This window comes from Lepisma saccharinum, chromosome 15 (genome assembly GCF_977018435.1).
Source record: "Lepisma saccharinum chromosome 15, izLepSacc3.1, whole genome shotgun sequence".
Lineage (NCBI taxonomy): Eukaryota > Metazoa > Arthropoda > Insecta > Zygentoma > Lepismatidae > Lepisma > Lepisma saccharinum.
The window spans coordinates 76,343,218-76,363,908 of NC_139243.1; the positions used below are offsets into that span (position 1 = coordinate 76,343,218).

The following is a 20,691-nucleotide window of genomic DNA, read 5'->3' on the forward strand; positions in this document are numbered from 1 at the left end:
CTTCACCCCCATTAGTATACATATAGGCTAGGCACTTTATTTCCTTCCTTTTCCTATCTTACAGCCTAATAAACACAATTCAATGATTACGAGATTAATGTACTTTTACCAAAAGGAATTCTGATATCTACAAAATCCTTATGTACATTATTGCATAATTTTTTTCTTTAAAGTGATTTAAATCAGTGATTTTTTTTTCAAAGAAATCACCTGATTTAAATCAGTTCACTTTGCTGTGTAATCTCTGGGGAGTTTGTAGAATATTTACTTGTTCTAAAGAAAGTGTTTTCATACAGTACACTTCGGGCACTTCGAAAGGCGGAATATGATCTTGATCAGTGCTATGAACATGGCAGTATTCTAAGTGACATATTAAAAGAAGTGTGAGATAGTATAGAAAACTTCAATGAATTTATTCACGAGCAGAGACGAAGTTAAGAGACGTAAACTTCAACACACGCAGTAAACACATTGCAAAACTGCAACAGCTTCTTCATATATATATATATATATATATATATATATATATATATATATATATGAAATGGCTCTCTCTCATTCACTGGAACAGTGGGAATAAAATATAAAATGTATGGCTTGGTTTATAATTTTTACATTTTCAAATCTGAATTACAAACATGTGAAAAGAGATGACAAACTGTAGGTCTAGGGACTGCATTAGAACCAGTAGAATATTGTGACCTTTTATATTACACAAATATACATAAATTGTATGTAATCTTAGCTACACTGTTAGTTTCAACTGCAACACACGAGAGAATGTTTTCAATATTTACGAGATTAAAATCATGGCTTCGAAATTCAACGGGAGATGCTCCACTAACGGGCCTTGCTCTGTTAATTGTACAAGGGGGTACTGCTAGTAGTAGTAGTAGTGCTATTATTATTGCTTTATTGTTGTTATTTTGACTTTTTATTACTACTATTACTACTTCTTATGTTGTTTTTAAAATTACAAACATTAGTAATTTCCATATTCTGTACATCTACAATAATTTGCATAACTGTATAGCTAACATTAATTCATGTCGGATAAAAAGCTATTTTTTATAGTTAGATAATCAGTGTAAAATAGACTGTAAGCTTAAATGAAACCCTATTTCAAATAATAACAACAGTGGCGGCGATTGTGTTCCAAAACTGGGGAAGGGACAAGGACAGTTTACTTTGCATTGGTAGATAAGGTTTAGCATAGCGCGGGGGCAAAACTCCCCCCCCCCCAATGCCCCTCCTAATCGCCGCCAATGAATATTATTAATAATAATAATAGTTGCTGTAACAACTTGCAGCCTGTCACAGAAAACGATATATTTGTTATAAAATATCGCTACAATTTACAGGAAAGGAATCTCAGCGGGTGCAAGTGCCCCCTCTGCCCCCCCACTGCGGGCGCTCTTGGTCATAGGCGATAAAAATGGGACAGAAACATCCTGAAATACTTGTAGCCCAACTCTAGGGCAATAAGTTGATTTTTAATAGCAAATTTTCAATGGCAACTTTTACCAGCCCCGTAGTTATGCAACACGCAACTCCTTGAAGGGAAGCGAGGTGTCCCATTTTCATTACGGTTGACTGTACATAAAATATTAAAATCAACACCGATGATGTCATTTTTCATTTTGTAGCAAGGAGGAAAATACTTGAAAGTGGTGGTGGAAACCTTTTTCGAAAGTACTTTTCTGTTCATTTTATGTAAAGAAGGCAGAAGTTCGTAAATTCTGGCCTTCCATGTCCTGGTAGATTGGATTTTGATGATACCCTGATCATACCAAAACATAGGCGTGCGCACGGGTTGGGGGGGGGGGGGCAGTTGCCTATGCAAATACTCTCTTTTAGAAATTTAGTGTAGAGATTATCTCACTTCGTTCTCCATCCAATTACTTTTTATTAAGACTCACGCATTTTATTCGTTAGCCTAGTTGTGTTACACCTATGTGGTCGCAGAATAAGTTGATCACACATTGGAAATGAATAAATTATGTGTAGTTGTTTTGAATCTGCTGTACGAAATCATGCTTAAATGTAAATTAGTCTGAACCACAGAGAAGGAAAAAAATGGGGAGGGGAACAGAGAACTTTTCTGCCAAGCAAGCTGGGATACTTTTAATAGAGTGATTTTCGGTGGGTCCAGACATACACTATACACGCCTCTCTTAGTACCCATCAATACAATAGGCCTCCCTGATGGCGCAGTGGTAGTGTCGTCGCCTTGTAATCAAGGGGTCTCGGGTTAGATACTCGGTGGAGGCACAAGCGGTTCGGATTCCACTTTAAACTATAGGTCCAGTCCCGATTAGCCTTACTGTGCATAAATTGGACTTAAAACACCAAATTAACCAACCATCAATACAATAAAACAGTGAGATCAAATGAGGCGTTTCTTTCTCCGATTGAATTGCATTAAGGCTCTTGCCCCCCTCCCTCCTTAATCAGAGAGTCTGCGCACGCCTATGTACCAAAAGTTGACCCCCCCCCCCCTTTACGTGAGCTATATACGTATATGCCCACGACACCTCCTAATACTCCTATAAAACTTGCAAAAAACCATTAAACATTCGGAACTGTTACCAACACAACTACACAACAGCAAAGGATCAATCTTTTATTTGCGTCCTGCACACTTTTTTTGTACTAAAGAACTGCGTACATGGCGTGTCGTAAATACGTCAAGAAAAATGACATTTTTTCTGAACTCATTCTGTCTCTTGTGCACGATAAGCATGAGTCACCGTATTAGTCCAGAAGTGAGTTTTTCCACCGTTGTTGTTTCTGCTCCGTATGACGTCACTGGCCTCGTGTCGTGTGGAGTGACGACGGCTAGGATCAAAAGCACGAGTGCATCTGCGCATGCGCACAAAAAACCCACTCTGTGAACATTTTTTTATCTTCCGTCCTGTCGTCTCGCACTTTAACGCAACAAGTGTGATTACGACTGTGACGCAGATTGTAGCACTGACGATTCAGCGACAAATAGACAAGGAAAAAATAAAAAAAAACTTTTCTATCTTGTTATTGATTCAACACTATTGATAAAAAGTGAAATTCATTAGCAGAGGGGTATTCTTCATGTTGTCGCGTTTATCGCCGGTAAACCAACTGTTTTCATTTTTTTTATACAGGGTGATTCAGAATTCCTATTACACACTTCTAGGGGTTGTAGAGGAGACTTACAAGGGTTGTTATCTAAGTGTCCCCCTCCGATTTCCATGAAACTTGGCAGGTGTATAGAGGGGCCCAAAGGAAGAAACGCGTGTTTTTTGTTTCTGCTAAAAAATGGTTCTAGGGGGCAAACCCCCCTCAAATGTCAATATGAGGACAAACTGAAGTGAGGATCTGACCCCTGTGCTCCCCTCCGATTTCTATGAAACTGGGCGGGTGTATAAAGGGGCCCAAAGGAAGAAATATGTGCTTTTATGTTTCATCTAAAAAACTGTTTTAGTGGGCAAAACCCCCCTCAAATGTCAAGATAAGTCAAATTGACGTGGGGATCTGACCCCTGTGTCCCCCTCCGATTTCCATGAAATTTGGCAGGTGTATAGAGGGGCCCTATGCCCCCTGTTTCTTGCTATGCCATATTTACGTGGTTTCGGGGTCAGATCCAAACTTCAATTTCTCCTCATCTTGACATTTGAGCGAGGGGGTTGCCCCCTAAAACAGTTTTTTTTAGCTGAAACGCAAAAACACGTACTTCTTCCTTTGGGCCCCTCTATACATCTGCCAAATTTCATGGAAATCGGAGGGGACACTTAGATAACCTCCCTTGTTAGTGCATAAAGTTCTGATAAGCGACCCATGTCCGGAAACGTACCGTTTTGGTACTACACAGATGACAAGATCACATAACTTCACATCTACCGCTTTACCTGCGTCACTACATGAGCTGCTCGATGTGGCGAACCTGAAGTTCGTTGTAAACAGTGTACCTCCGAAGGATGTTTGCATACACACGCTCAAAAATACCTGGTGTGTGCTGTAGCCAGAACTAGTGCAACCAGGTCCTCCTCCGACGCTACAGGAGTCTCATAAGCAAGACTCTTCATGTGGCCCCGTACGAAAGAAAGAGGAGTTAGATCCGGCGATCGTGGTGGCTAAGGAGTTGGTCCACCGCAACCTATCCCCTGTCCCCTTATATTTGATTGAAATGTTGTCGGACGTCATGGAAAATGTGTGCTGGTGCGCCATCATGTTGGAACCACATGTGCTGGCGAATGTGCAGCGGCACATCATTCTTGCAGGAAGGTCAAGCACCTCGGACCCGTTAGGCGGCCCGGAAGAATTTTCGGCCCAATCAGACGACCATCGATGATACCAGCCCATAAATTGATGCCAAACCGTTGATGAAATCCATAAGAATATATGGCACGAGTATTTTCGTCATCCCAAATGTGGCTGTTCCGACTGTTGTAAACACCTTCCCTGGTGAAATGTATATTTAGCTTTAATATGTTGGAAATTGTTCATTGCCCTTATAATGTGCAGACTATTAAAAAAAACCTTCTAAACCAGAATTTAACCTTTAAGTAGGTAGGTGGCCAAATTGTACACAAGTGGGTAGTGGGGTGCTCACGACACCCCGCAGAAAAAAATACACTTACAGTTATATCTCTAACACTTATAATTGTAATATATATGTAATTTTACATTATATGTTCGGTTGTAAGATTGCGAATGATGAAAATAACTAAATATGAAAGTTTTTAAGGAAATTTTTATAATTTTCCTTTTTCCTTCTATTTTATAGGGAAAATTCCTTATTTTATTATATTTTTTTTTCTTCTGTACTACTAACCACGTCCAATAACTCTAATAGCTTTTTGACATGTTCCTGTTCTTTCTTGTATTCCATTTCCAAGAAAAGAAAAGTCACAAGTATTGCAACACTCGAGCAAAATAAAGTTTAAAGCAATACGCAAGTACAGCTCACCGCTAAGGAGATGATTCCCAACGGAAGTGCAGTGACGTAGCGACAGGCGACTCCACTATTAGGGTCGGGGGAGTGCACCCTGAGTGAGAAACATATGTGGGCTCGCTGTAACCGGTGCAGCGATACAAGTCGTTTAGGGTTACCAGACGTCCTGTTTTACGAGGGGTAATCCTCTTTTTCGAGTCCTAAAAATGGTCCGGGCAGATTTTTAGGAAAATTTGGAAATGTTCTCTTTTCTGTTACTTAATAATAATTGTTAATATTATATCCGTCTTCAATTTCGAAGTAAAGAAATACGACACTCTCAGTTGCAAGCACAAAGCCAAGAAATTTTTCTTCCAACAAAGAAAAAATATTGGACTTTTGCATCTCTTCTGTTGTCGCCGCTCGTCGCGTAAGGTTTTGATTTCAAAGGATTTGTGATATCTACCGCGGCTCATGGTGTTCAGCAAGTTTCTAACAATAGGTAAGAATATGCGATACGCTGCGGCTTTCTTTGATTTGAGTTTCATCAGACTTAAAAAATAAACAATAGTTTGTAACTGCTGTTCTCTTAATTGTTACATGCCAGTGGAGAAGTGAAGTTTTATGAATCAGCGATCTGAACCATGCCGAAATGCAAATGTGATTTTAGTAACGACTTACCTTACGAAAACGGTTTCCTGACTTTAGGCCTGGAAGAAACAACTCAAAGGCAGAACGTCTTGCAGAATGTAAATTTATGTTATTATTTTGAAGTAAGAGACCGGGTTTAACAACCGTATAATATTACGGGAATAATGAATAAATATTAGAATATTCAGGCATATGCCTATAATGAGGCCTATTATTAGTTATACGGAAACTGTGTGAAATTGTTTTACAGGGATGTGTGATCTATAAGCTCACCAAATGCCGTATATTCCTTTTAAAATTCTTTGAAATGCAGTCTAAATAATGCACAGTATAAGCAATACAAAAGTATTCTGACCACTGAAAGAAAAGCAGCAAACTGTTGCTGCGGACACACGCTCTGCGTGATTGACGCAAAATCAACTCCCACGCACTTCAAAAAGGCGCAGTGGAAGGCTTTCTCATAGACATGGCTTTCTGCTACCCCTAAAATCTGCATATGGACCGGTCCTTCCTTTTACCCCCGCTCCCCGTCTCCCCTCGTTTGCGGATCTTCTCGTGAGCGGTGAGCTGTATGTAGGTGGGGTGCTGATAACACCCCAGAACGCGGAGCTCTTTGTTATTGTGGACCAGCGCACAACAATCAGGCGACTAAAAGACCTAACCCTCAAGGAGTAAACAACATGAAGGTAGAGGGAGATTTTTTCCATAACATCTTTGGCTGTTATGCATTTGAAGCTTCGGAACGAGTCGCAACTCTCGAAGCAGCCAATCAACGGAGCGAGCCGCTGACGTCATCTCAACCCAGAACCTATCGCTAATCCTCCTGCTCAGGCTCTACACGCCCACTAGGATCGCTAGACAGACTCGCGTAGTCCGCTGGAGATGTAACGAAAGTAATTCGACGGAAATATGAACAGTGTTGCCAACTTTAAGACTATTTTTTTAACAATTTTTAGACCTGGGGTGTTGTGGCCACCCCACATACCCACTTAAAGGTTAAGGAAGTTATTTAAAGAAAAATACATGTTTATGTACGTCACTGATCGTTCTCCATCGCATCCTTCTGACTACCAGGTTTCCTACGAGAAGGTGGTGGTGGGGCTAGCATTAAGACTGAACCCCCCAAAAATGACTTGCTAATTTTGGTGTTTTCCGTTTGTGCACAAACGATGCACAAACATTTCGGCACTATTTGTTTTCGATTGTCTAAATGAACGTGGTTTCCTCCCCGATTGTACGAAAGAGGGCGAGGAAGTCGAAGCGAGTGGCTATTTAAAAACACATGGGCAGTTCCAATCCTGCAAACAGCGTTGCCGGGAGAACACTGCTGTTCCTTTCTGTTTCCCGCGCTTGGCAGGCCCAGTGTTGCTACGAGAAGGGAAATTTTCTTTGGTGAAGGGAAATTCAGATCCAATTGTCGGTGGAAAGGAAAATTTTATGAGAAATATCGAAATTGCCGAGAAGTTTGAAGTTGTCAGACTCCTGATTTTGTTTAACTTACATGCCTGCAATGGTGTTTTATTTCCATTATATCTATATAAAGTAAAGTTCCCGTGCATGTAGCACCATACCATGAAGGGAGATTAGGTTCATTGATTGATTGATTTTGGGAATGGTCCTACAGTTTAAAGTGCGATCCGAACCACTATGTGCCTCCACCGAGTATCGAACCGGGGACCCCTTGATTACAAGGCACTGACGCTACCACTGTGCCAGCGGGGAGGACTCAAGGGAGATTAGGGGATGTGGGGGTAAGGTCCCACACATTCTGGATGTCGGTAATTTTGGAGGTGATGTGATCAGCACCACGCTCCGGCCGCCTTTACCTCCCAGGGTTGCCCCCAGGTACCCAGTAATTTGAGGCTAGGTGAGCTCCAGAACCGCTTTATGCGGGGACAAGGCCGGGAAAATTCCGACCTTAGACGATAAGCCAGCTCAAATTTTCAGGATACAGCACCCTCATGACCTTTCTCGTGGTCAGTTTGTAGGTGAGGGTGGGGAACAATTTGAGCTGGAAACTACCAGGAAAGAATGTTCACAGGTGATAAAATGGCGCGGACCGCGTCGTCAAGAATTTTGGAGGGGATTTTTTCTTATAATAATATAACAACTTAATTTTCTATCATATATGCAAAGAAAAAAGATTACACCGTAACAGACGTTTCCAAACCTCAGAACGAACCGTAACAGTTGTTTGTTATTTCGTGTTTTTGGCCTAAGGTGAAGAACAACAAGATCTAGCCCGTGGTTAGCGATTAAAGTGTATTTTGCTAAACGTCTGCAAATATTTGATTTTGAAAAAAAAAACAAAAAAAAAACATATATATATAATTGACTTAGAATTATAGCCGTTTGTTTTCGTCCTCTTTTTGTGTTTTGGGGCCTCCCCGATGGCGCAGTGGTAGCGTCGTCGCCTTGTAATCAAGGGGTCTCGGGTTCGATACCCGTTGGAGGCACATACTGGTTCTGATCCCACTTTAAACTGTAGATCCAGTCCCGATTACCGTGCATAAAGTGGACTTAAAACCCCAAATCAATCAATTTATTCTGTTCGAATAATAACAACTAACAAACTTAACTTTATTTTTGTTACTGAAAATAAAAATAACAAGCTTTCTGTTTTTCTTTGTAATTTGAAATGAATTATGTCAATTCCCAGGGGAAGGGAGTTCGACCGACTGTTCGACCCCCTCTCTCGCGATGCGTATGTGCCATGCATGGATGTTTTTGCAGTAGTATGTGTTAGTAGTAATGGATCTCACATCAGAAAATGACGAAGACAGAAAAATCATATTTTCAATTCTGCTCTAAGTTTTCTCTTCTAAACTTGTAATGACCATCAACTTCTATTCAGAATCTCTGTATATTATGGCCTGCCAATGCTATGTTAGGTTGCTACTCTTTTCGTAAAATTACGAAATTTTGATAAATTACCTCATTTTCACATTTTGGTGGGTTTCGATTACATAATACATTTGGTAAATCATTAATTTGTATTTTTGTGATTTATTGTCTCTTCTCTGTCACTTTCGGCTAATCGCGACAGTGAGGAGGAGTGATGACTAAGATCAAAGTGTTGAAGGGACCCTAACAAAAAACACGCATGCCCAGAACGGGATTTGAACCCGGGATCTTCGGTCGCGAGAGCGAAAAGGTTATCCATCTTGATAATTATCCAAATATGACAGAAAATCCAATTAAAATAAATCAAATCATTCAAATTTCATTCAATAGTCGAAACCCGCTAGTTCAACAATACTGCGACCTTTTTAGTGTGTCCGATGCTCATGTAATGCACGACGTCACTCTCATACCAATAGTTTCGAATGTAATGTCTGATTGTAGTGAAATGTGGGAAGATATTTTCATGATGCAGTTCTGAAACATCTATGATGTTATAATATCTTTGTATGTTGAGGTTCAGTTGTTTTGTTGAATGATTGTCAAGCATGGAGTTAGCCATGTTGTAATATTTTGAGTTATGAATTAAATTGTTTATTCATATTAAATCGAACCCACATGAGTTATTGTATTACCATGGTTGGTAATTCAGCACATATATACACCATACATATCGGATCTTCCAGATGGCGCTACGGTAACGTAGTCGCCTTGTAATCAAGGGGTCCCGGATGCGTGTTTCACATGTGCACATTGAAATCGAGATTGAGGGCGTGGTTTGTGCATGAATGCTCCCTAGTGGGTAGCAGACTGCTTCAATGATAATCTATTATAGGATAGGAAACTGACATTTTTTTCATTCACTTAGGCGAACATTTTTATTAAACCACAGACTACTATGCCCCAGCACAAGCAGAACCATCTGGTCGGGGAAGACAATGCACTCGAATTGTAGTCAATACTTGAAAGCGAATAGACTTTCTTATTGGAAATAGTAAAGGAAATAATTTTTAAAATGTTGCGTTTGATGAAAATTCTTATATACAATTACAATCAGATGCAAGCAAGAAACATTTTGGATTTTTACTTTAAAAATCTGTCAAACCCTTGAGTAGCGCCAAGACCTTAATTTGGACTAAATAAGCTCTTTCCTGTTTGTTTTAAAAAGAGTTGTTACAAACCAGATATAACAACACAAAATGAAAAGAAATAAGTTTCAATATAGAAAAATAGATGACAGCACAAGATGAAAGAATGTAAATAAATGGTTAGAGGATAAGTATCGATTTAGTGAAAGTGAAGTTGTAATAGAAACATGTAGAAAATATGAAAACAGCGTATTAGAAGTAGAAAATAGATGGAAAAGGAGAATATAAGTGGGTTTCAACTTTCAACAAGTTCAAGCCTATAGTCAAATTGTAAGGCACGCCATACAAGTGCTCAACAAAGTAGGAAAAATTTACCACTCATTAGAGATCGGTTTGTTCATTGAACTCTCCAGCCTAATTATTGCCTATTTTTGAAGAGGAGGAAAAGGTTTATTATCCATTTGCCTTGACTCATCTCACCCAACAGGTTGATAGGTGGTGGGGCTTGTCCCGAGTTGATACTTTCCTGGAGATGAGGCCTTGCTCGAAAAAGGTTTATTATCAAAAAATAGACTCCAGCCAAGCAGAGGGCCTCCCCGATGGCGCAGTGGTAGAGTCGTTCCCTTGTAATCAAGAGGTCCCGGGTTCGATACCCGGTGGAGGCACATAGTGGTTCGGATCCCACTTTAAACTGAAGGTCCAGTCCCGATTAACATTACTGTGCATAAAGTGGACTTCACGACCCACAATCTCTATTTCAATGTGCACATGTGAAATACGCGTCCCGGATTTGATACCCGGTAGAAGAACATAGTGGTTCGGATCTCTCTTTAAACTGTAGGACAAGTCCCGATTAGCCTGCTTGCGCATACAAGTGAACTTCAAACGAGAACTCAAACTCAAAGTCTCAAATCATACATTTGTTTGCTCATGACCGGCTCAAAATCACTTGCGAAGGACTTATCGTTCTGGATTTTACCAGAAGTGTCAGATTACCAGTAAGGTAACACACAAAGAGAATTAACATTTTGACTTCGCATCACGTTCAGCGCTTTTTGGTAAAATATTAGGCTGTTGCAGGAAGGCAACTACCCTTTTTCTCAAATATATTTTTATTTTATTTTTTGCATGCATACATCATTAATTTATTTCATCCCTTTGTGTTTTGCTATCTACAGTAAACAATTGTTATGGCTTCATGCCTAATAACACACACACGCACGCACAACATTGTGTTCAGTCTTGCATCACACACTCTGTTCTTCATAAACTTCAAGAGAGTCACACAAGAAATAAGGAAAATTGGAAGTATTCTCTCGTTTCTCTGTTCCACGCATATTAGCTCAAAACATAACACCACAACAGTCTTCAAGAAACAACTGGAATCGCTTGTAATCGTTTTGCTGTTTGCTTGAGAAATAAGGCAAGTCGTGACCTGTCTCTTAGGATTTGAATCGCTTGAAATGCGAGCACTCGGAAAGTCCCACTGTTTTTCAGTTAGTGACTGTTGCTGTTTCAAAGCGGACTGGTTGTTGGGAAATCCTTTTCTTCCTCGTTCTGTTCCTGCTTCTTCTCTTTTGCTGTTGCATTCCCTCCTTTCGTCCGTTTCCACTTCATTCGTCTGTTCTGAAACCAGACTTTCACCTGCAAAATAAAATGAAAAGAAATGGACATCAGAACTTTCCCGTTACTTCCTGCTGAACTGTAATGTACATATGTGTGTCCAAAAGCATCAATTACAGTCAAATGTTAAGACATTAAAGAAACTAAGCTGATTAAAAACTGAACAGTGTTGGCAAGATTTGTGTTTCTTAACCCTAGCTTAACCCCAAGGGGCTGTCAGGCCCACCGCCTGTATTTTTCGATTTTGCTACTTTGAAAATTTCTAAATAAATTAAAAAATAAATTACATTGTTACCTAGGGTGTTCTGAATATTCTGTATTACTCTTGTCCATAAGAACATAAATGTAATGTTAATAGTAGGCTAAATGCACTTGGCCTAGCAGGCGCCATCTTTGAATGTGAGTTATTCTAGACACTCATGCCATCGACAGTGTGTAATTGGTTGGTAATGATGGTAATATTTGTAATTGTTATAATTAATTAACAACTACGCTTCTGTAAACAAAAATAAACCATTAATAAAACAATATTATGATTTTTGTGAGTTTTAGCGAATGATAAAATATGTGTGACACTCATGGAATAATTGGTTATTATTTTTATATTAATGATGGCAATTCTTGCAATTATTATAATTAATTAATAACTGTACATATATCACAACAAAGGAAACAGTGATTCAATAGAAAAATATTGTTTCTTGAATTTTAGTGATAAAAAAATGTTGGCTTGTGAGCCCCCCTTCCCCCTCAGGTAAGTAAGTTTCTCGTACGGCACTGGTAAGATAGGGTTAATAAGAAACAAACACAACTCTTTGTGTGGTTTCAAGTTGTTTTAAATGATTTAAACAGTGTTTTAATCAAGAACCAAATAACGCTTTAAGCAAATAAAACTTTTAATAAATCAAGAAGACTTATTTCCTGAAAACAATGATTAATAAGGAATTTGTTAACCATCCAAGGAATGACTGTGCTTCTAGTTATAAAGTAAACACTTGGCAAGCTTCTCAAAATACCTTCTTATGATACTTGTAAATCTTACATGTAAGCTGTTCGAGAAGGTTCAACTAATTCACAGTTGCCAGGTCCCACTCTATTCTCATGCTGCTTTGTTTTCCGAAATATTACATTGTTAACGCAACAAAATTCACTAATACGCGTTAAATGCATAACAAAACTATTCAATTCTAAAAGTGTTTTAAACACTTGTAATAATAGCAGGGATTTGATTATACGTTCAAAGCACGATGTTTTAAACATGTCTGTTTTAAACACTTTCTTATGCATTATATGGCTTTCGAAACGGGAAATTTTCGAAGTTCCCAATAGGGGGCATTCGACTACATGGAACACAAATTAAACGTGAAGATTAATTCACAACCAAGAAGTCACTTTTCATTTATTCCTAACACTCTCGTCCGTTTTAACAGAATCGGAACTGCAACTCGTCCCCGTCACGTAGCGGCGCTACAATCGACTCACGATCCTGTTATGTGGGGTTCCGGCTCAGAGTCCCGTCTTGGCATGGGTATTCCTTTGTAAGCTCAATTTCATGTAATTATCCTTCGTCCCCACGCATTGTTGCCACGTGAAGAGAGATTTCCCTTGGGCCAGGGGAGTTCAGGTAAACTTTCGGTCCAAAGAAAACTGGAAATTTGTTGAAAATGCTAAAATTTCATAATACTCGTAGAATGAAAATATAGACTCGTACCCCTTTTAAGTGGGAGACATTTTCCAATTTCTTCGTCTGCTCATTTTCCCTTAAAAATAAGTCAAAATTCAAAATTTAGATCTACTTGTGAACAATAAATTCCCTTTCCATTATCTCACTTTTAAAATCATCGTAGTAACACAGTTGGTGCAAATCTAATATTGGTTTTCGTCATGGAAATTTTCATGTGTAGTTTTTACCAAGTGTGCAATTTAGTACCAATAGTTATAATTTTTCGTTTTCCTTCAATTTTTTCATTATTTCAATCAATTCCAAGATGTCTCTCCATGGACCAAACAACAATAATACCTATGATAATATTTGGACTTCCCCGATAGCGCAGTGGTAATCAATGTGTCCTAGGTCCGGTACCCAGTGGAGGCACATGGTTGTTCGATTCATACTTCAAATTGTAGGTTTAGTTCTGTGCATAGGGTAGTCATAAACAAGAGACAAAAGCAAAAATACAACTATTGTTGTCGAAGTTTTGTGATCGCGCGTTTATATTTTTCCATGGACTGAGGGAAAGTTGGAGCAAAAAGGGAATTTTCAACCTGAAGAGGGAAATTATGATATCAAGTTTTGGCAACACTGCTTCGTCGTGGCGATTGGCTGTAGCTCTTACGGCGAGCGACCCTCATGTTGGTAAGGGAAGTGGGGAGTGGGGAATACGTCGCAGACCAACAGCGGTGGCGCCGAGAGATACGACGTGCCGGGAATAAGTACTACGCGCACCTCGTTCTACAGGCTGCTGCGTTTCTTATCGCGCTGGATTGGTCGCTTCCCCGCTCCCCACTTCCCTTGCCAGCATGTAGGACTCCCACCGTAAGAGTAGGCAAGAGCTATGGTGAATGAAATGAAGCAACTGCCCAAGAACAAATACATTATTTTGCAAACAACACTTACCTGTCTCTCCGTGAGGTCAAGGGACACGGCTATCTCGTACCTCCTGAGCCTCGTCAGGTAGTTGGAGTGGGCGAACTCGTTCTCTAACTCTCGTATCTGGTGCTTGGTGAACGCCGTCCGTTCCTTTCGGGGTTTGTTGCTTGCCTCCAGCTTCAACTCTGGAATAGAAAACAACGAAGAACGTCACGACGATAAGCTAAAGCAACAAGTGAAGAAAATATAGAGTTCTATGTTATCTCGTTACTATACAGCTCGTCACATACGATGGCCGATGAACTCGTCTGTGCTGTAAACAATAGAGAGTCGCATGACTCTGACAACCGATCCGCACCCATTGTATTGTATCAAAGGCATGACCGCTGAGAATTCTCCCAAAGTCATTGCCCTGTATGTCTGAGCGGCCATCAGCCATCATATGTGGCAAGCTGTATAAAGAGAATCTGGAAATGATATCTTTTCTTCAATTCATTAAATTCTCGTTGGAATTTTTTAACATGTAAACCCATGGACACAGATTAATATCAAGCCGACCTCCGTTGCGGGTGGTTACCACTAGGGATGGCCAAACGGATCCGGATCCGAAAGTTACGGATCTGGATTAGGGATGGCCAAACGGATCCGGATCCGAAAAATCCGGATCCATTCGGATCCGGATCCGGATCTAAAAGTTACGGATCTGGATCCGGGTCTGAAAGTTTCGGATCTGGATCCGGATCCGAGATTTCCGGATCTGGATCCGACAGTTCCGGATCTGGATCCGGATCCGAGAGTTTCGTATCTCAATCCCATTATAATATTACCACACCTTAAAAGGTATTATGATCTTCGATTACAAAGAAATTTTTCGTTAGTCCTACAAGTGTATAAACGGGCCCAAATGAAGAAATACGTGTTTTTTTGTTTCGGCAAAAATTTGTTCTAGGGGGCAATCTCTTCTCAAATGTCAAGATGAGGACAAATTGAAGTGGGGATCTGCCCCTGTGTTCCCCTCCGATTTCCATGAAACGTGGCAGGTGTATAGAGGGTCCAAAGGAAGAATTACGTGTTTTTTTGTTTCAGCTAAAAACTGTTTTAGGGGGCAAAATCCCCTCAAATGACAAGATGAGGACAAAATGAAGTAAGGATCTGACCCCTATGTCCCCCTCCGATTTTCATGAAACTTGGCAAGTGTATAGAGGGGCCCAAATGAAGAAATACGTGTCTTTTTTGTTTCGGCTAAAAAACTGTTTTAGGGGGCAAAATCCCCTCAAATGTCAAGATGAGGACAAATTGACGTGAGGATCATCTGACCCCGATTCTCATGAAATTTGACAGGTGTGTAGAGAGGCCGTATGCCCCCTGTTTCTTCCTATGCCATATTTACGTGATTTCGGGGTCAGATCCCCACTTCAATTTCTCCTCATCTTCACATTTGAGAGGGGGGGGGGAATGAAAATACACATAAATGTGAGACATTCCATTCCAGGATGAAACCTTTAACACATATAACAAGATAGAAATGTTATACAAAAATTATACAATTGTTCTACAGTTACAGTTCTACAAATTAAAATAAAAAAGTTCTGGATCTGGATTTCGGATGCGCTAGCATCCGGATCTGGCCATCCCTACTATATACCTGCCACATTTCATGGAAATCGGAGGGGAACACAGGGGTCAGATCCCCACTTCAATTTGTCCTCATCTTGACATTTGAGAGGTGGTTGCCCCCTAGAACAATTTTTTTGCAGAAACAAAAAAAACACGTATTTCTTCATTAGGGCCCTGCAAGTTTCATGGAAATCGGAGGGGGAGACTTAGACCTCCCTTGTAAGTGTATTAATTAATTACAAATCGCGCACGCGCGCACACACACTATATATATGTGTGTGTATGTATGTTATATATATATGTATATTAGCAGGTAACAATATGTTATAAGCACATTCTTACTTTTCAAAGAAGCGCATGTGGGATGGCAAAACGGATCCGGATCCAAAAGTACCTGATCCGGATCCGAAAGTTCTGGATCCGGATCTGAAAATTCCGGATCCGGATCCGAAAAATTTTAGGATCCGGATCCTCAGGATCCGGAACCAACCGGATCCGGATTTCGGATCCGGTAGGATCCGGATCTGGCCATCCCTAATCTGGATCCGAAAGTTTCGGATCTGGATCCGGATCCGAAAGTTCCTGATCTGGATCCGGATCCGAGAGTTCCGGATCCGAAGATTTCGGATCCGGATCCGGGTACGAGAGATTCGGATCTGGATCCGGATCCGAGAGTTTCGTATCTCAATCCCATTATAATATTACCACACCTTAAAAGCTATTATGATCTTCGATTACAAAGAAATTTTTCGTTAGTCCTAAAATAATTTTTTTCAAGTGTTGTTCCTAAAATACTTTGCTACGCATCGGCTAACACACTCGTGCAAAAAATAATCTTACTTGTTTAACATATAATGTTAGAGGTGATTTTGTAAATGCCATTGAAACGAATATGTATTCATTCGAATGTATTGGAAATGAAAACACACATAAATGTGAGACATTCCATTCCAGGATGAAACCTTTAACACATATAACAAGACAGAAATGTTATACAAAAATTATACAATTTTTCTACAGTTACAGTTCTACAAATTAAAATAAAACATTATAATATATGCAGTGTTAAATAATTACAAGGGAGGTTATCTAAGTATCCCCTTTCGATTTCCATGAAACTTGGCAGGTGGGGCCCAAAGGAAGAATTACGTGTTTTTTTGTTTCAGCTAAAAAACGGTTTTAGGGGGCAAAACCACATCAAATGTTAAGATGAAGACAAATTGAAGTGAGGATCTGACCCCTGTGTCCCCCTCCGATATCCATGATACTTGGCAGATGTATTGTGGGGCCCAATGGAAGAAATACGTGTTTTTTTTTGTTTCAGCTAAAAACAGTTTTAGGGAGCAAAACCCCCTCAAATGTCAAGATGAGGACAAATTGAAGTGAGGATCTGACCCCTGTGTCCCCCTCCGATTTCCATGATACTTGGCAGGTGTGTGTATAAACGAGCCCAAAAGGAAGAAATACGTGTTTTTTTTGTTTCGGCTAAAAAACTGTTTTAGAGGGCAACCCCCCCCTCAAATGTCAATATGAGGACAAATTTAAGTGGGCATTTGACATATGTGTCCCCCTCCGATTTCCATGAAACTTGGCAGGTGTATAGAGGGGCCCAAAGGACGAAATACGTGTTTTTTTTTTGTTTCAGCTAAAAAACGGTTTTACATGGTGAAACCCAGTCAATTGTCAAGATGAGGACAAATTGAAGTGGGGATCAGACCCCTGTGTTCCCCTACGATTTCCATGAAACGTGGCTGGTGTATAGAGGGGCCCAAAGGAAGATTTTCGTGTTTTTTTGTTTCAGCTAAAAACTGTTTTAGGGGGCAAAATCCCCTCAAATGTCAAGATGAGGACAAATTGACGTGAGGATTATCTGACCCCTGTGTCCCCCTCCGATTCTCATGAAATTTGGCAGGTGTATAGAGGGGGCCCTATGCCCCCTGTTTTTTCCTATGCCATATTTACGTGGTTTCGGGGTCAGATCCCCACTTCAATTTCTCCTCATCTCGACATTTGAGAGGGGGGGGGGGATGAAAACACACATAAATGTGAGACATTCCATTCTAGGATGAAACCTTTAACACATATAAGAAGATAGAAATGTTATACAAAAATTATACAATTGTTCTACAGTTACAGTTCTACAAATTAAAATAAAAAAGTTCTGGATCTGGCTTTCGGATCCGCTAGGATCCGGATCTGACCTTCCTTACTATACACCTGCCACGTTTCATGGAAATCGGAGGGGAACACAGGGGTCAGATCCTCACTTCAATTTGTCCTCATCTTGACATTTGAGAGGTGGTTGCCCCCTAGAACAATTTTTTTGCCGAAACAAAAAAACACGCATTTCTTCATTTGGGCCCTGCAAGTTTCATGAAATCGTAGGGGGAGACTTAGACCTCCCTTGTAAGTGTATTAATTAATTACAAATCGCGCACTATATATATATATATATATATATATATATATATATATATATATATATATATATATATGCATGTATATTATATATATATGTATATTAGCAGGTAACAATATGTTATAAGCACATTCTTACTTTCCAAAGAAGCGCATGTGGGATGGCAAAACGGATCCGGATCCGGATCCGAAAATTCTGGATCCGGATCCGAAAGTTCTGGATCCGGATCCGAAAGTTCTGGATCCGGATCCGAAAGTTCTGGATCCGGATCTGAAATTTCCGGATCCGCGGATCCGGATCCGAAAAATTTTAGGATCCGGATTTCGGATCCGCTAGGATCCGGATCTGGCCATCCCTAGTTACCACAGCGCACTACACTCTGTCCCATCTATCTCTGGAGCCGGTGAACAAAAGCAAGTCCTTGCGCAAGTAGTAATGCGAGACGGCTTCACCAATGAACACGTGAGAGGGAACAGGATTGCGTGGAGCAGAGGGGGATGGCATTCTTGGCAGCAGCCCACTCCAGAGATAGCTGGGACAGAGTATAGATGCAAGGGATCTTTGTGAGTGTCCCTTCATGAATTCCATCAGATGATCACTCGTTCTCATCCATCTTAGAGATTAGCCAAAAGTGGCAGAAAAGCGAAGTAAAATAACCCGATTCAATCAATCAAACGTAATACGTAGCTATTCATATTAATTATTCATTTGTTCTTGAATGTAAATGTTGTCCTTGAGTTTGCGTTAAATTCTCGTTACAGCTCTTACATTTAAAATCATGGAGCGTGACTTACGTACTGGAAACTACAGATAAATGTTGTGAAACTCCACTTCCGTGGGTCTGAACCTTTCCAGTTTCAGCCGGAGGGGGGGCAGCCAGCATAGCCGCCATTGTATACCCTAAAAAGCTATCAGGAAATAAACTTTCCACGCTCGTGCATCTCAAACAAAAAACATGGTGTTATTGTTTCTTCAGTTCGTCTCCATATGTTTCGGGTGAATCACAGTCGTTACGGAAGCAAAAGGACAGTCGCGCTGTCTGTCGGCAGCGCAGAGAACTTCGCAAAAAAACAAGTGAGGAGCACATGTCGTTCCAGATTTACGAGCAGTTGACTTCTATCCGGGTCAGGCGCCCTGCTTGACGGGTGAATCAGCGAAGGGAGAAGCCTTTTTCCTCTGTGTACGTGCGCGTGCTGGTGGCTCCCATCTGCTCGCTGTGGGCTATTTAACTCAAGAGTCAGCGGTTAGTCGTCCGTTCTCCAGTGCGAGAACCAACGTTCGATTCTCGCATCTTCACCAGAGCCCACGCAACCAAAGAACCAATTTGGAATTCTATTTTTGCCTTTTACGTCGGGAGGGTCAGGGTGAGAAACCCCACCAACAATCTTACCCTCAAAAATCCCATCCACAAAAAAATTCCGGGGGAGAGGTTTTTTTTGTAGTAACAAAAGATAAGCAATTAGTTTTGACTTCAAATAAACTTTACTAAGCGTAATATCGAAAGCATACCCATTAGTGTGGTTGTGACAGTTGCATGCTCTCTCTCTCTCTCTCTCTCTCTCTCTCTCTTTCTCTCTCTCTCTCTCTCAAGAGATTATTAAGACATCCACGCCAATAACAATATACTCACAATAAAAGTAAAACAATAATGCACGATAAATATGATTATCAAATCTAATTGATTTACATTAATAGAAAGCAAAAACTGAACAAAAACTTGCACATAATGAAATTAAAAACACTAAGTTGCTGACCAAGGCAGTTTATTAAGATAAAAAACACTTAACAGGTAACGTTTCAACTCTGTATCAGGGTCTTCCTCAGACGAAGAACTCCTCTTTGTCTGAGGAAGACCCTGATACAGGGTTGAAACGTTACCTGTTAAGTGTTTTTTATCTTAATAAACTGCCTTGGTCATCAACTTAGTGTTTTTAATATGGAAACAAGGCTTAATTATATTACAATAATGAAATTATTCCAACTATTTTGTCATTTCTTGACATCTGTAACCAGTTAGTAAATGAATTCCTTTGCTACTTTATAAATATCTGATATACGAAAATCATATAAACGATGCAAATTAATTTCTTTCTATGTGTTTTATAGTAATGCATTTTATATTGAATAACATTATAAATATGTATGTCAAATAAATATAATTTGTGTATATATGCACGCGTGCAGATTAAGTTCTCTCTACCCGCCACCAGTGTTCAGTGATTTCGCATCATGGCGGAGGGTCACACGAACCCTTGAAGCAAACAAGGCGGCGCATAACGGTAGCAAAGGGGAGAAAGTTAGTACGTGTTCATTGGTCGAGCCCCCTTGAGTCAAATTTATTGCAAATTTGTATATGCTATCAGTCAGTAATATAAACAATTGTCTGGTGGTTGTAATTAGCTTTGAACATTGGTAATAACCTAGTTAAGTAAAACATATGATAACATTTAAAAGTAATTTTGAAACGGTACGGTACATACATTTAGATTCTTAGAAAATCTAAACTCATACACAAAAGGTGCTATCGAAATAGTAACACCGAAAACTTCACCAAATTTCAATTGCCAAGTTCAAACTTGATGTTTATTGTGAACGCTTTATACGAGGGGAGAGTGAAAAGTTTTGAGCCTCACAAGGAAGGGGTGTTTGAGCTACAGTTTCACATTATGATTTCTCTACATAATCACAATCTCTATAATCACCCCCAGATCAATGCACTTATGTATTCTGTGCCCAGAGGCGTCTCGTGAACGCATGCGGTACATGCTGCGCATGCGTCAATTGTGGGAAAAAGGACAGCTTGCTCTGTGACGACATTCATGAACATTTCTACATTCTAATGTCTTCACATAAGATAAGTATTTATTTTACTCGAAAGCGCTGAACTAAGCTT

General features: G+C 40.0%; 1 protein-coding gene across 1 annotated transcript in view; it reads right to left on the reverse strand.

The window, feature by feature from the left end:
* Nucleotides 1-10,795: 10,795 nt before the first annotated feature.
* LOC145999346 (uncharacterized) overlaps nt 10,796-20,691 on the reverse strand; it is a 34,127-nt gene continuing 24,231 nt past the window's right edge. Inside the window, exons 2-3 of the mRNA XM_083136287.1 lie at nt 13,790-13,947; nt 10,796-11,193 (exon numbers count right to left, since the gene is read on the reverse strand). Of these exons, the coding sequence (XP_082992413.1) occupies nt 11,065-11,193; nt 13,790-13,947 (287 nt within the window). The 3' untranslated portion in view covers nt 10,796-11,064. The remainder of the gene's footprint in view (nt 11,194-13,789; nt 13,948-20,691) is intronic.